Source organism: Symphodus melops (assembly GCF_947650265.1).
Source record: "Symphodus melops genome assembly, chromosome: 18".
Lineage (NCBI taxonomy): Eukaryota > Metazoa > Chordata > Actinopteri > Labriformes > Labridae > Symphodus > Symphodus melops.
This window is the reverse complement of record NC_136708.1, coordinates 15,302,319-15,317,979: the sequence shown is the minus strand read 5'-3', so window position 1 is coordinate 15,317,979 and position 15,661 is coordinate 15,302,319. Positions and strand designations below refer to the sequence as shown.

Sequence of the window (15,661 nt, the reverse complement as noted above, 5' to 3'; positions counted from 1 at the left end):
CCATGTACTCCCATCTGTCCATCTTATGTATGTGTATCCTTGCTGAGCATCACCAAAGAGACACTTCCAACAAGAAGTTTTCTAATTTGTCAACCTTTCACGACAATAAATCTACACACAACTGCCTGGCAAAAGTGGGCCCTGTTTGGAAAGACTAAATGATGCTCCCCTCATTTTAAAGAGAATGAGCCATCGTTATAGCAACCTGTAGCTCTTTTAACAAATGTGTCAACACAGATGTTTTACCTTGAAACCGTAGGTCCTGTTTAGAGAGCCGTAGCGTGGTGTTCCCGGGTTATCACAGCTGGTTTTGGTTGGTTCTGGAGAAGAAAAAAACAAGACAAAAAAAAAACAGTTCAAGCCTCTAAGTAATTACACAGAAAAGCTAAAAGAAAAGATAAATTAGCACTGGCTTTATTTGTCCTCTCTTAACTCTCTTCTCCTCTGTTGTCATGGTAACAGCAGGGTGCATGTGCAGGAGGACACCAGGGGGCAGTAGTGCTTTTTCAAAAAACGATGCAGAGCCAGCTTTGAGAGTGTGTGAGAGAGAGTAGTGTGTGTGTGTGTGTGTGTGTGTGTGTGTGTGTGTGTGTGTGTGTGTGTGTGTGTGTGTGGCAGGAACATCAGCATGTAGAGCACATCCTGACGCAGAGCTCGATTCAATACAGCTTCCGAAATGACAGATTCACTCTCCTCTCTCTCTCCCCCTCTATACCTCTCTAACTCCCCCCCCACACACACTTCTCTCTCTCCCTCTCATTCTCTAACTGCTCCCTCTTCCTCTCCCTTCCTATCTTCCCGTGTCACCCTATATCTCTCCTCCTACCGCCGCCACCCCCTAACCCCCCCTCCCTCGTCTGTCTTATTTAAAGAGCAGGCTGCTTCGGCTCAAAACTCATTCTGTTTCAGTCACACAGTAATACACGTCACACGCTAACATACAGCTGCAATCACACACTAATAAATCACCTGAACACACACACACATACACACACACACACACACACACACACACACAGGGAGCCTACATCCCTTCACTTCTTTCATCAGAGAAACAAAGCAGCACTTTATTTGTACGTGTGTGTGTGTGTGTGTGTGTGTGTGATGTATGTGTTTCAAAGTCAAACTTAAAAAGTGGAAATTATCCATTCAAAAGAATCATATTCATGCTGAAACGACTTTCTTTCCAGTACTTATATTTCCTTTCTCTGCTTTTGGGAGGTAATGTTTCCGAACAGGCCTTCTATTTTTAGAACGTCTATTTCACCAGCAGCCCTGGCTCTTATAGCAGCTTTGAAGAAACGCATACGCATGCCTGATGCATTGCTATGAAGGAACAAACAGTCAAGTGTCAAAGGCTTTTCGTATATTGCGTGTCATCACCACACTTGATAATGCTGAAGCACCTTGCTCAGAATCAGACAAGTGAATTGGTGCTCTAAACATCACATGTGCTGCGGTATGGACCCAACGGGACTATTTGTAATATGTGCTGAATTTCCCTCCTCATTTTCTACTTAATCCCCTGATAGGAGCAGCTTGTTTGAAGTCGGATGTGGATTCCCTTTCCTGACAGCCTTTAAGAAACACTTTAAGTTGCAGCGAGCACTGCTGCTGTCTCGCTTATGAGGAGGCACTTTTTCTGTTATTTATAAGAAGGGCTTTCTTTCTAGAATACTCTAACTAAACTTTAAACACTTAATGTAAGACATTGCTCTTGAAATGCCAAGTGGTGTAAAACTTAAACGAATCAGAGTTACAACACAGTGTATGACCTTTAACGACAGTTTATTTAAGCAGAAACTCGATGTTTCAACATCTGATAGTTCAATGACTTCAAAGGGAAACATCACAATCATTTACTCCTTGTTCTGAATTACTCGATGTGTGATGGATGATCAGCTGCATCTCTGAAATCTGAGAAAATTCAGGAAGTTAAATAATAAATCAGAGGCATTCAAAAGCTATTGGACAGGCTAGGCCCATGTGCATGTATGTTTGTTGGTGTCTCTATCTTGTCTCTAAAGTAAAAAATCTCCACATGAATATACAGTATATGTGTATGATCATTGAGAAAGTATGATGTTGTACTCTCTGGCTGAAACACCAAAAGAAAGCATGTCCATATGAATCACATACTGTATGAGCAGTAGTTATTGTTTTTACAGTTTGGAGAACAAAACAGCTCCAAAAAGGACTCAGTGACAGTGAAACCAAATGTCAGTCATTTTGTTCAGTTTAAAAAGATTTACATACAGTGTTGCACTCTTGTTGCCCTTAAGATTTAAAATAATGACCGTATGTAACATCGAGGGATTCTGTTCTGCAGCAGTTTCAAGGTTGGAAACATCAGTGCGTCCTTTCAGGCTAATCCCTCCAAGGCTCCTCGTTTATTTACGAGATCGTCTCAAATAAGCTCCCAGTCACTATTCATTACCATTTCCATAAGTCTATGCATTTTTTTCAGCTTTTAAGGAACAGTAGCTGCTCTGTGAGTAAACTGCAATGTAGCTGTAAACTCCATAACGACTGGTCATTAGTGGCAGTAATCATTAGGCCAGGGAGTATCAGACAGCAGCCCGGGCTCCCCGCTGAGCCACCAACCCCTCATAATAAACTGGACGGTAAACAAAGACGTAAAGTAAATCAGATGTTTCATAAGTTCTGAACCCACTCAGACGCTAACTGAGGAAAGTTAATACTTAAAAAAAAAGACCCAATAAAGATGAATAATAAAACAGTCCAAAGGAAACAAACTCATTTTACAACTTATTCTGCCTTCACAGGCATAACATTGAAAAGTCTGGGGGGCTGTAGTAGGCTAACCGTCACTGCAGTATAATTTTAACTCAGGCTTTGAAGTGGGCGAGATGGGTCTGCCTGAGGAAACCAGGATGTGCTGTAGCTCATGTGGGGACAAATGATTGATGATGTAGTCGGGAACTATTTAACGGTAATCTGTGAAATCTGAGATCCGGGGTTGTGTTTGGAGGAGTTGGAGACTTAGTGGGAAATCATTATACTGGGGGGAACTTTTCTAAACGAGCTTTTTTAAAATAATCCATTTGTGTTTTCATTTTATGGGCTTTTCTGTGTTTTTTTGCAATAAAAAGTACTTTTATCTGGCTTTATATCATTTATAATAGTTCTATGAGGCTGTGAGCGGTTACATAACTTGTAAGAATGAACAACTTTGGCCTCTTTTGACAAATGTAAAGAATCTTTGTCGGATTAAACATATGCATATTTCTCAAACAGAGGTTTCAAACTAAATATGAATTGTATTAGCACTATTGTAAAAGTTAAGATACAAGAATAGGATTATTCTAGTATCCTCGTTTTTATCCTAGTCTGAATGTTTGTGCATTTGAGATGGAGTGATAACTGGACCATGAAGAGATACAAGGTAAACAACCACATATGTTCCAATTACTAAAATAAGCAAAGCATGAATCCTTTGGTAGGCCTTTTTAAAGGACTAGAAAGTATGATGATCACATTTTCCTTCTTATTCAGGCAAACTGTACAGCAAACGATTTTAAGCAAACATTCCAAATTTGTTTGAAACATGTCTTCAGATTTCACAGAATTATCTCTGTAATGTATTGTTATAGTGTAAACTTACCGATGCAGCGCGGCTGTGTGCCGCTCCAGGTACCGTCGCTCTCACAGAGTCTGGTGGATGTGCTGACCAGAATGAGAGGTGGAGCACAACTGAAGGACACTTCTGATTGGTAGATAAAACTCCGTCCCTCTCTGAAACCCCCAACTGGAGTGCCAGGGTCGCCACAAAACTTGGCTACACACACACACACACACACACACACACACACACAAAGATACATATTCACGCACAATTTAATTTCAGTATGAGTAGCTAACATTGCTGACAAGCATTTATTTTGTGCATAGCTCAAGGACAAATGTAGATCTGGCTTCTAACTGTAACTGATGGTTGGGTACAGAATAATAACAAGAAATGTGTGCGCTTGTGCAAATGCAGTGTGTGTGTGTGTGTGTATCTGTTTGTGTGTAAGTTCTTACGTAAGCACTGTGGCAGCATGCCACTCCAGGTGCCGTTGGATATACAGGTCAGAACAGCTGGAAATGAGAGCTCATATCCAGGTGAGCAGCTGTAGCTCACACTGCTGCCCCATTCAAAGTCACTGCCCTGCAGTACTCCGTTACTGATGGCAGGGGGCGCCGGGCAGGTCACCGCTACATGGGAGAGAGAAGGGGAGAGAGAAAAAGGAAGGACTGAGGTAAAAGAGAAAAAAAAAAAAAAAAAAAAAAAAAAAAAAAGCAGACACTAGTTTTCAGCAACTGCAAGTGGTTCTGTTTCTGTCGAAATCACTGTAATGTTCATAATCGTTTTCAAAGTGATTAAAACTTAACAGTTTGATGAAGCGGGAGATAGTTTAAACTAATCATGGCAGCACTGAGATGTAACAGGCGACTCATACAGGACATTTAGATTTTTTTGTAACTCTTGATTGTCCTCACTGTGACTGCAAGACAAGCTCAATCTGCTGCACCAGTCTCCACAGATTTGGTTCATTACAAGAGTTTGTGTTGGCTTCCATGTATGGATGCAGCAGTTGTATTGTGCCTGTTCCTTTACCAGTCACCTCCCCTGTACAAATCAGTATTCGTGGTTGTTTTTTTTAACTACACTGAACATACATATCTACATACCAATACATTTAATTTGTAATTTGTTTACGTTATTTTTCAGTGTGAGTGGTTTAAGCAGAGTATTATAGTTGAATGAAATGTTTACCTGTACATAGAAGCATATTCCCACTCCAAGTCCCATTTTGGGTACACGTCCTCACAGGTAAGCCGTCCTCCTCCATCCTGTATCCTGGTTGGCACTGAAAGGTAACATTCTGACCGATTGTAAAATCTTCTCCATAGCGAAGGCCGTTAGCTGGCACGCCTGGATCCCCGCAGTTTATCACTGTGGAAGAGACAACATGAGCATTAAGGCTACTTTACATGCACATTTGTGGCATGAGAATGCTAATGCCAATTTTAAAGCTATGTCTTCAAATTTAGGGGACTCTTACAGGTGGACATTTCAAAACTTGATTCTGTGCATAGCACACTCAGGGCAGAGTGTCCCTGAAAATTGGAAAACATTATGATAGTGCTGTAGGACACATAGATACTGTAACACAAGATGAATGGGAGCAGATGTGCCATGAAGTCCAGGTTCAAACCATTGTCATTATATTTAGACTCCAGCTCTTCAAATGGATTCATGGTGTACTGATTATTCCTTTGTTGAAGAATCCAGACCATTGTGGGAAACCTAAAAATAGTTTCTGTGTTTACAGGAAGTAAATCTTATTTTGAAGTTTGCATGTTGTTGATAATTTACTAGCCATCCTTTATCTTTTACACTTTTTCCATTCGGGAGCCAATCCCTGGGCGAGAGGCGGGGTACACCCTGGATTGTTAGCGAGTCAATCACAGGGTTTGACATATAGAAACAGACAACCAGACATACTGACACCTACAGTACGAGCACGTCTCTGGACTGTGGAGAGCACAGGGAGAACATTCAAACTCCAGACAGAGGGGAGGGGGAGGAGTTGTATTTGATCACAACACAAAAATCCATACAAATATTTAAAAAAAAAAAAAAAAAAATCCTGCAAAACATGCAGGTTGTGTAGCCTGTTTAACATTCAGCGCTGATTAACACTTGTTTAACAATGATTGGGGGTCACATTTCATACTGCGGTAAACCAGTATGTTGTTTTTCACATTTATTTACTCTTGGTTTTATCCCCAAGAGTTCAAAAAGCAAATTAGCTTAAGTAAACAACAATCCAGGTTATTCATGTCACCCTATAAAGTCTGTAGCAGCAGCACCAAGATTTGAGGCTGACTGCATTACTCAAGCCCAACACTGTCGCAAAATAATTTAAAACCGGGCATAAAATAGGGTCGCAAAGGGCTGAAGAAAAACCTTATAATCAGCGTTGGGGGATGTTTATGGGTCGCAGACTTGACGTCATTGTAAAGTAAGGATTTAATGCTTAGATAATATATTGTTAGTAATATATAAAGCTGGCAGCCTCCAAGTCACCTTAAACATGGGTTCACAGTCCAATGAGAACTTATAACTGTACATACTTATGATGTGTTGGTTACCGCTCAATTATCAACAAACAGATCTATAATCTTTATCAATAAACCCTCACAAAATTACAGCAGTAGCTTACTGGTACAGTTGGGCTGTACTCCTGTCCAGGTACCGTTGGCCTGACACTGCCTTGTGGTGGCACCGTTGAGCAGGTAGCCATCCATGCAGGAATAGATGACAGAGTGAGAAAATGTTGTTCCATCCAAACGAAACACTCTCCCATTACTGGGGGTGCCAGGGTTACCACACTGGACAGCTGTAGGAGAAAAAATGAGAGAATGAGAGAGAGAGAAGAGCTTGTGCATCTCAATGAGGTTCAGCTCTATGACTGTGGTTGTTTAAGGAGACTCTGCAGCACATGGGTGGATCCATAACTGGATAAGTGTCAAGGACCTGGGCTGTTATAGATTAAGTCAAAGTGTCCTCCTACGTTTACAGAAGGGCTGCGTGCCGGACCAGGTCCCATTAGGGAAGCACATCCTCTCTGAAGAACCGATCAGATCGTAGCCCTCTGTGCAGCTGAAGTGAACCTTGGAACGGATTTTGAAATCTGTTTGTTCTCTCGAACCATGCGAGGGGATGCCAGGATCGCCACAGGACCCAGCTGTGTCGCCTAAAGGGAGAGATACAAGGAAACAGCGTCACGTATGAAAACTAGGACACTCAAAATCACCCAAAATGGCTGCATTCTGTACAAATACAGAACCTACTTTAAACCATTTTAAAAATCCCAGCTGAGCAATGACAAAAAGCAATCCAAACAAAACGGAAATGTAATACTCTTACAGTTGATGGTTTATTGAGACAGCATAGTAAAGCGAACACAGAAGTTAAGGGAGATTTAAAAAAAAACAAAAAAACAACAACACATTCTAGCAGGTACTCAAGTGTGAAACTTCTGCAAATTATAGTGGACCACAAATGTTGGTGACAAGGGGCATATGTTTGCCCTCACAGTGTGTTTGTATGTGTACTTATGAGTAGATGGGTGGCAGTGTTGTGTGTGTGTATATGCATGTGTGTGGTTGTGTATGTTCTTGTGGCTCTGTCCTTGTAGAGCAGCCTGGTCAGCAAATTCTGCCTGACAAGACTGAGCACGCTCCTGGGACCATGCACACACACTTTCACACATAAACACACACTTTGTCACTAAGAAGGGTCCAGACAGCCAAATAGTTTTTTTTTTTGTTTTTTTTAAAAAAAAGAGGTCACTATTCCCAATTGAGTTTATGTTACAAAGCTTACATTGGTTCCTGATTCAGTTCTCTTAATTAGGGACTAAAAATGATTTTACAAAACATTTTCATTACTGAGCTTTAATTCAGGTCCTACAACATCACAACTTTGTGCTATAAACAGCTAAAGTTGTAGCGGAATTTCCTAAATGTGTCTGCAATGTTTTTGTGAGATTTTGCTGATAACCTACTTTCACAGCGGCTCTGTCTGTACTACACTCTAAATATCTAGAGGCTCGCTGCTATATTAAGCTTATGCAGAGCACAGACACAACATATAATGACATAACATCTTCTGTAATGCCTCAGGAGTAGAGACTGTGATTCTCAGACGTGCTTTAATAGCTGAATGAAGAAATAAATGAATCATCTTTGGTTGGCAAAATTTTCTAAAAAAAACAACATGGATATTTTTTCTTCTTCTGAATCTTAGGAGCAGATCGAATCCCAACCAGGGCACTGACGCACACAGACACACACGCAAACACCTTTAGAGACACTAAATCTTCCCATTGGGGGATTCTCACACGCGCACACAAATACACAAGCACACACACTCACACACACACACACACACACACAGACACACACACGTGCACATGCACAGTTCCAAAGTCACCATGTAGCCTCAGGTGTAACTGGTCCCAACAGGGAGAACAACCAATCTACCTGATGTCACTGGTGCATGTGTTGTATAAGTGTGTGTGGCTGAATGTGTGTGCATGCGTGTGCACGACTAGCCACACACACACACACACACACACACACACACAAACATGTATCTGATAAAGAGGTTTGGACTGTGCTCAGACTTGGCTAAACTCACAGGTTACTGAGCTGTAGCGCCTCTGCTCAGGTTTGCAGAAGATCTCCTAAAGCTGGGGCAGAAAAACTACCAGGTGTAACATTTTCACCCGTCTGAATCAAAAAACTTGCTGCATGCAGTGGAGCAGGGAAGGCTCAGGACAAATGACACAGTGAAAGCCTTATGCAGTGTTTTATAAAACACATTTTTCAATCTACAGTGACCCGCCCTGCAGGAACCAATGATTAATTAATTGTTCGATATTCTTTCAAATTCCATTTAAAGGCTAATTTGTTTCCGAGAAATATAGAGCCACAGCTAGCTGAAGTTGATCTACAATAAGTGGAGCCTAAAAAACCAGGCGGCTGGCAAGGGGACACAGTTAGACTGCAACAACATCCACCTACTTTCACCTTTAAAGGTCAGTTATTAATGTGTTAGATCTCGTTGTTAAATCTGCTCAAAGCTGAGGTGTGAAAACAACAATGTGTGATTTCACTGAGGTTATGACCTCACAGAGTCTCTAGTTTCCAGACAATCTCAAAGATGGCAAAACTGCACGATGTAAAGCAGCATCTTGTTTATTAAGATTTGGCATTAATAGATATTAAACAATCGGGACAAACGTTGTTAATCAGTGACTTTTAAAAATGCCGTTATATAGTCTTTTGTTTCAACCTGAGAAAATTCATACTGTTTTTACGCCTTTGTGCTAAGCTACGCTAACTAAGCAAGTGTTTATTGAGCAGACATTTTAGTGGTGAAATTCCTTGCATGTAGGCAAGATTCCAAATTTCCTTTTGTCAAGGCCAAGGTTTTCTTTGACAAAACTGCAGGTGCTGATGAGAACAATGAGGCAGACGTCAGTACATTTCAATTTCAAAGCTGTGCAGGTACAGTATTTCTTTTAATCAGCGTTAAAATCAAGGCTTTTCATAAACTTCTTGAATAAAACATCAAGCACTGAAGCTATGCAAGGACTGCCGTGAATTAGTAGGTTATTATTTAGTTGCTTTTTTACTGGAAAAAACATCGGTCCTTGCTTTTGATGTTTTTTTTTTTTTTGCTTTTGAATCTCAACTTTTAAAGAAGTCGACTTTAAGTAGGTCAAGCTCTCAGCATCCTGGTACAAGTCAAGTCTCAAAATCACCTCGAGTCAAAGTGTGGATGTTGGCTGAGGCAGATACAACAAAATCATTCTGAACAAAGTTTAAATGAGCGGGATTTGGTTTAAGGTTTGGAGTCTCAACACAGTAACTGTTTCCCCTAAAAGATTCAAATGAATGTGACGAAAATGCGGACGCATAACCGACAAAACATCTGAGCACCATTTGCTTATCAACGGTTAAGAAGCAGAACTGCAGACGTGGCACTTCTTTCGACTGGCTGAACTCTTATCTTTGAAGGGCTGTGGTACAAGCCTGGCAGGTAAAAACCATGAATCACAGCTTCATAAACTTCTATTACCCTCCCTAACCCTGCGTCTCCCCATGGCAATCGCTGTAAATAACAACGTATTCTTTGTCAACCCGTCCAGATTGTGTTCTCAGTGTACGTTTCATAAGCAGGAACTCAGTCTGCAGAGCCATAATCATGTCCCCAGTCAGCCAACTGAGGACCATACAACTTGGTTTGTTTACCCATGATGGAAGGTGAGGAGGCACTGTCTGGAGAGAGACTCTAGTCCAATAAGTGGTGAGCTATGCATATACAGTCAAACCAGCAGGGAGGAATTATGTTTGTGTTAAGCACTCTACAGAACCATGAGAGTGGCGCATCTATGTCAAACCAGAATAGTGTGCTGAAACCAGAATAGAAAGGAACGTGTCTGGAAGGGAAGGGCTTGTGTGTATGTGGCTGTAGGTTAAGCTCAACAGTCCTTTTAACTGACTGATACTGATATTTTCCCTTTTCGTGCTCTGACCCTGCCTTCTATCTGTCCATTAACCTTTAGACTGAGTGCAAAGGATTACAAAAAAAAGCCTGCAGGATGTAAAGACATGAAGTGTTCTACACTCGTTTGAGTTTCTGTTATAGGCGTCTCGTGTTTTTTTTTTATCTTCATGTCCTGTCTATCTATAACTCATAGTGGATTTGTGAGTCTGTATATTCAATAGAGGTTCAAATGGTTACCAGAGCAGAAGGGCATGGGGGCACTCCACATCCCATTGAGCTGACAAGTCCTGGATGATTCTCCTTTCAGCTGTCTTCCGCCCAGACAGGAGTATCGAACCGTTGAACCAAATGTAAACTTATCTCCACTCAGCACACCGTTAGGGGGAGAGCCAGGATGACCACAGTCTACAACTAGAGACCGAGAGAGAGAGAAAGACAGAGAGAGGAGAAGGCAGAGAGATGAAGGAGGGATGGACAATCTGTCTCGACTTAACAAAGCTGCAGTGGCTGCTGTCAAAAACATGGGGGGCAGACTCAAAAACAAGGAAGGTGTTAGAAAAGGGAGTAGAGACAGGTACTACAGGAAAAATATATGAAATATGTGTTTAGATGCTCTAACAGTATCAATCAATTACATTAACTTTCCAAATTCAAATGAAGGCTACATTTATAACAAAGTTTTGAAAGAGTGTGCATTTCCTTCTGAATTCTGTGAAAACTTTAACGGTTCCACAGCAGCTCTATTTTCTGTCTCAGTCAGTTATGTTTGTTTGGATATAAATGCAGTGTTTGTTTAGCCTCCATAAAGCATAAACATGGCTATAACATAGTTTTATTCGTTGCACTGACTTGATACTACAAATGGAAGTCCTCCTGGTAATCAAGTGCTTTGGGAGACTCCTTTTACAGTTAAAAACATCTACAGGGCAGTGCTAGCACAAACTGAAATGTTAGTGGAAGCCAGAAAAATGTCATCAATATAAAATGATCTCTTTATCAACAAATGTTCAAGTCTACATATCAGGGAGGGAAAAAAATGGATCAGCGCATCTAGTCAGAAACAATCAGGATTTTTAACCAATTCATGCTATCTCTGATTAGCTAGCTGGCATTGATAGAAAATCAACAATCGTCAGTTGGAAATGGAACACCTGCTTTTGTTCTCCCCTCACAAAAAAACATGGTCTCCTACAGGTAGCTATAGTAACTCCAGAGGGTGGGGCTTAGCAAGCCATCTACTATAATTCCAAAACACAACCAAAGAATAAAACCTACCTATACATTCAGGTAGGGGTTTGTCCCACTGTCCAGTAGGCTGACAGGTAAGAACAGGTGATCCAAACAGGTAATATCCGGGGTTACAGTCGTAGAAAACCACAGTGCCAAAGGTGAAGTTCCCATGCTCTATTTTACTCTGCCGGATGGAGTTTGCCGGGATTCCTGGATCAGAGCAATTGACCACTATTCACAGATAGACACAAAGTGGGACACAAGCACACGAAAGGAAAGGAAGAAAAGCATGTGTTATTTGGCATAAACCAGAGAGGGTCAGCTCTCTCCCCTCTCACCCTCTTTTCAGTGATTTGCACTGGGATAATAGCTCTTTACTTAATACAGGACATGAAAGGAAGGTGTGGTGAAGAGGGGAAAAAAACAAACTAATAATGGCTGGTGTTAAAAAGGGATAAATAAAAACGATGAAAACAGGTCTGTGTCCTGGATCCAGCATAAATAACATCTTATGACTCATTATACAACATTTTCAGTTTTACATTTGCAACCATGCTAGTAAGTTACTATTGTTACATAGAGCCAAAATGCTGGATCGAGGAAAGCAAAATAGGGTGTGAAAATTTAAATCCACCTCAAAACTCATTCATTAACAATCTGAAAAAAGATGAACGTTTTCTTTTTACTTTCAGAGGTTTTGGTGGCTGAAGTTTTTGAATTGAATAGATTAAGATGTAGATTTGAGGAAAGATGGAAAGGAAATGGCTTTAAAGAGATGGTTGCCTTGGTGACGGTCAACAAAGATAAGCGTTGAGGTGGAACTAAAATTTGGGGATAAATAAGGTTAGGGGTGAATACACTTAACTTTTCTCCCCACCTTTACACGTTGGGGGCGGATGGCTCCACTGGCGGTTGGCCTGACACTGAGCGCGAGCAGGCCCCTCCATTTCATAACCCCGATTACAGACAAAGCTGACCACATCATTGAGGTTGAAGCCGTTTCCCACCGTACGACCATATATGGGACTTCCTGGATGGCCACAGCTGACAGCTATGAAGAACACAGAGTGAATCATGAGATATTTGAATCTATACAAAGATCTGACATTGGATGTATGACGAATTAACTTGAGGTTATTAATAACAAACTAGGGTAAAGATACAAACGAGGTACAGAACCCATCTCTACGTTTTTATTGGTACAGAGTGAAAAAATGTAACCTTTGTGAAGACAAACGTTAATACAGACATGAGACAAAAGTCTTTTAATCAGACAAACTGTCGAAGTTCAAGCTAACGGAGAACTGCAAGGCCTGGTTTTGATGTTTTTAAGGTTAAATAATAATCTCCAATGGTAATTTGATCAAAAAGTTGTTCACTTCAAAAGATTTTGCTTTGGGCTATTCATTTGGATCTTTTCCCAATGAAGATCAAGGAAAATATCATTCACACTTTCCCTCTTTGGTCGTGCAGAATGTAAAACGAATCATTTGACCTGCTTCAACATAATGCATTTTTTTTTAATCGAAAGGAAATTTGTAAACAACGAAGCCTCCTGTTTCATATTGTTGTGCCAAATGTCTTCTCCTGTAGCAGGGTTGGATTCAAGCGTGCCATGTTGCGCTTTGCGTGGCAAAAACTTACACCGAGCCACGAATGGGATTTAGATTTTAAATCCAGTTAAGAAAGATATCCTTTCGACTTGAACCCCCCCCCCCAAAAAAAACAAAAAAAAACATCCAGACCTTATTAAAGGGAGCCATGGAGTTCATTGTTTAGAACATCTACCAAAGCATAGATTTAGACGAGACACGTTTGCTTCTCATACACTCTTTGGTGAATATTTATGAGAGTGTCAGACGACTGATGAGGCCGAGGCGGTCTCGCATTTAGATTCATTATTTTGAAGATATTAGGTCTTGCCATCTTCATTGTTAGGGATGAGTGTCCTCTGTTTGCCATTGTGCATCATAATTATGCATCCTGTTAACTTCTTTCACCGGGCTACTTAGAAGTTTGTGTGTGTCCCTTGTCCTCATTGTTGCTGATGCCAGGTTTTTGATGTTTGTGTAAACAGGCAGTTTACAGTTACTGCCAGCCCCTCTCATCTGCCTCTCAATCTTTGCCCTTTTAAATTTAATGCCTCACAGGGAGGTGGCGGGAGGGGGAGATGAGGAAATAGGAAAGACACAGACTAAGTAGGTAGAAAATTGACCGAGGAAGGGAGCACACCAAAAGAAAAGAGCAGAAGAGAGGGGGAGACGATGAGAGAAAAGAGGAAAAGAAGAAGACCAGAGCAGAGGAGAAATGATCGAGACGCCATGTTTTCCACTTTATCAATGAAAATCTGAGGTCTGTTTTCTTTTCTAAAATATAAATCTATCTGATACCGTAACGATGCCCTACATCACACACACACACACACACACACACACACACGCACGCACAACGTACTCTCATCATCATTCTTTGTTTGCTTCTCTAAACAAGAGCCTCTCATCTCTATAATTAAAGCATAATTTGGCTGTAAAATGATTTCCCCTCAATAACTCAGGCATGAATAACCTCACTGAAAAACAGCAAAGCAGAGAAAATAAAAGAAACACACTCTTTTTTATCCACAAACACACAGATGCACGCAATAAAGAAGCAGACACAAAAATGAAAAACATATTCTTACATGTATATGTTTTATGTTCCAAGGGTCAACACTGAACACAATCACAGAGAAATGCATCTTTTCATACTTCTTCTACTGCTTAAATGTGGACTCCATCACCACCTCCATCTTATCAACACTGTTCTAAATTAGGAAGCAAACTGGCTGTCTCTTTTGGTAAACTGCGTCTGTGTTTTTGGCCGGAGACGGCACTCATCATCACCACCTCCTCTGGGCCAGGCTGCTGTCTAAAAAAACATTCAGGACACTTAAACAAAGCAAAACAAATTTTAGGAGATTTTCACAGTAGCCTGAACACATCAGAGCCTTCTCTTTTTACCCTTAAGCTCAGCTATCCTAACTGAACCACACTGGTAGTCGAACAATGTGTTCCCTTATAAAAATACAGCTGGGGTAAAGCTTCTTAATTTTGACTTTTCAATCCCTGACTGACGTTTGGTTGAAGCTCGTTGGCTCTATCAGGTAGAGAGCGTTAATCTGTTCATAGGCAAGGTTAGAAAAGTCACACTGTTACTGAATATTCAAGGCACTTTGTATTTTATTATAAAACTCCACCCCCACCCTCCAAATATCAAACTCGAGAATTAAAGGTGAACTCCAACTGTGTTCTACAGCTAAGTCTGAATACAGGTTGGGATGTGATACTGCACACCCCATGTAACTCAGTACGTATTGTTTTTATTGAATAGAAGATTACGGCCGCTTTTAAAAAGATGCCGGAATTATATTGTTTAATGAATGTAATGTAATTGCCATATGTAGAGAAGAAAGAAGAATAAGTTTAATAAAAAAACATCTTAAAAATCTTCTGTTTTTGCTACTGTTTGGTATTTTAAACTTGGTCTGATCATGTTCATCTGCATTGTGACTTTAATACTAAAGTGAAAGACTGTAGATGGAGTAATGGCTTTCGCTGTTTGCTCCTGATTTAAATGATTCAGACTGACTAAAGTCTAAGTATTTCTTTATAGTGTCAAAACAGTTTGTTAAACACTTAGTGCCTCAAAAAAAAAAGTCATCCAGGAAACCATTCATTCAACAAAGAACCATAACAGATTTCATGAGCCATTCGCAGTGTGACTGTACCAGCCGTATGTACTTAGACTAGCGTGGCTTAATCTTTGAGACAGGCATATGCTATTGGCAGGATTAACTAGGTAGCCCATGACTCCATCTGAAAAATCTCTCCTCCTCCAGTGCGATGAAGGCTGTGCTAACCTTATAACTGAATTCCACTTACCTTTTGAGTAGTTTTACTGTTGTACTTGAGCACTGTTTCATTTTTTTCCCCCCACTAAGACCATTTTCCACTTTTACGCTGATTTATTTTGCTAAATCAGGTCTCAATCCTATGTGCTGCAAATGCCAATTCCACTAAAACAACTTACAAATGTCGTACCACATAGTAAATCTTAATTTGTCAAACATGAGGCCTTTTTCATTTGTGTGACCCCAGAGTGATTCGTAAGATGTATGATATTGATTCTTCCACTCAACAGGCCAATAAAATATCCAAACTTCAGATGCCGATATCTCGATGAAAACCTCAACCCGGAATGACTTCTTTCCATTGGCTGTGGGTGTTCGTTTGCAAACAGTGGAAGGTATCAAAACATTCTGATCTATAACATTTTATAGTGTGTTTTCTGTTGATCATCTGC

The 15,661-nt window shown here is 40.6% G+C and overlaps 1 protein-coding gene across 6 annotated transcripts in view; it reads right to left on the bottom strand.

Annotated features, from left to right (window-relative positions):
• csmd3b (CUB and Sushi multiple domains 3b) overlaps positions 1-15,661 on the bottom strand; it is a 311,217-nt gene that overhangs the window by 10,422 nt on the left and 285,134 nt on the right. For 4 of the 6 annotated variants that reach the window (XM_079368618.1, XM_079368620.1, XM_079368621.1 and 1 more), the window contains 9 exons: positions 12,186-12,371; positions 11,366-11,551; positions 10,328-10,501; positions 6,585-6,767; positions 6,234-6,410; positions 4,781-4,960; positions 4,045-4,218; positions 3,626-3,799; positions 247-320 (listed from right to left, as the gene is read on the bottom strand). In XM_079368618.1, the coding sequence (XP_079224744.1) occupies positions 247-320; positions 3,626-3,799; positions 4,045-4,218; positions 4,781-4,960; positions 6,234-6,410; positions 6,585-6,767; positions 10,328-10,501; positions 11,366-11,551; positions 12,186-12,371 (1,508 nt within the window). The remainder of the gene's footprint in view (positions 1-246; positions 321-3,625; positions 3,800-4,044; positions 4,219-4,780; positions 4,961-6,233; positions 6,411-6,584; positions 6,768-10,327; positions 10,502-11,365; positions 11,552-12,185; positions 12,372-15,661) is intronic. The other 2 variants (XM_079368619.1, XM_079368623.1) reach the window with 1 other exon arrangement.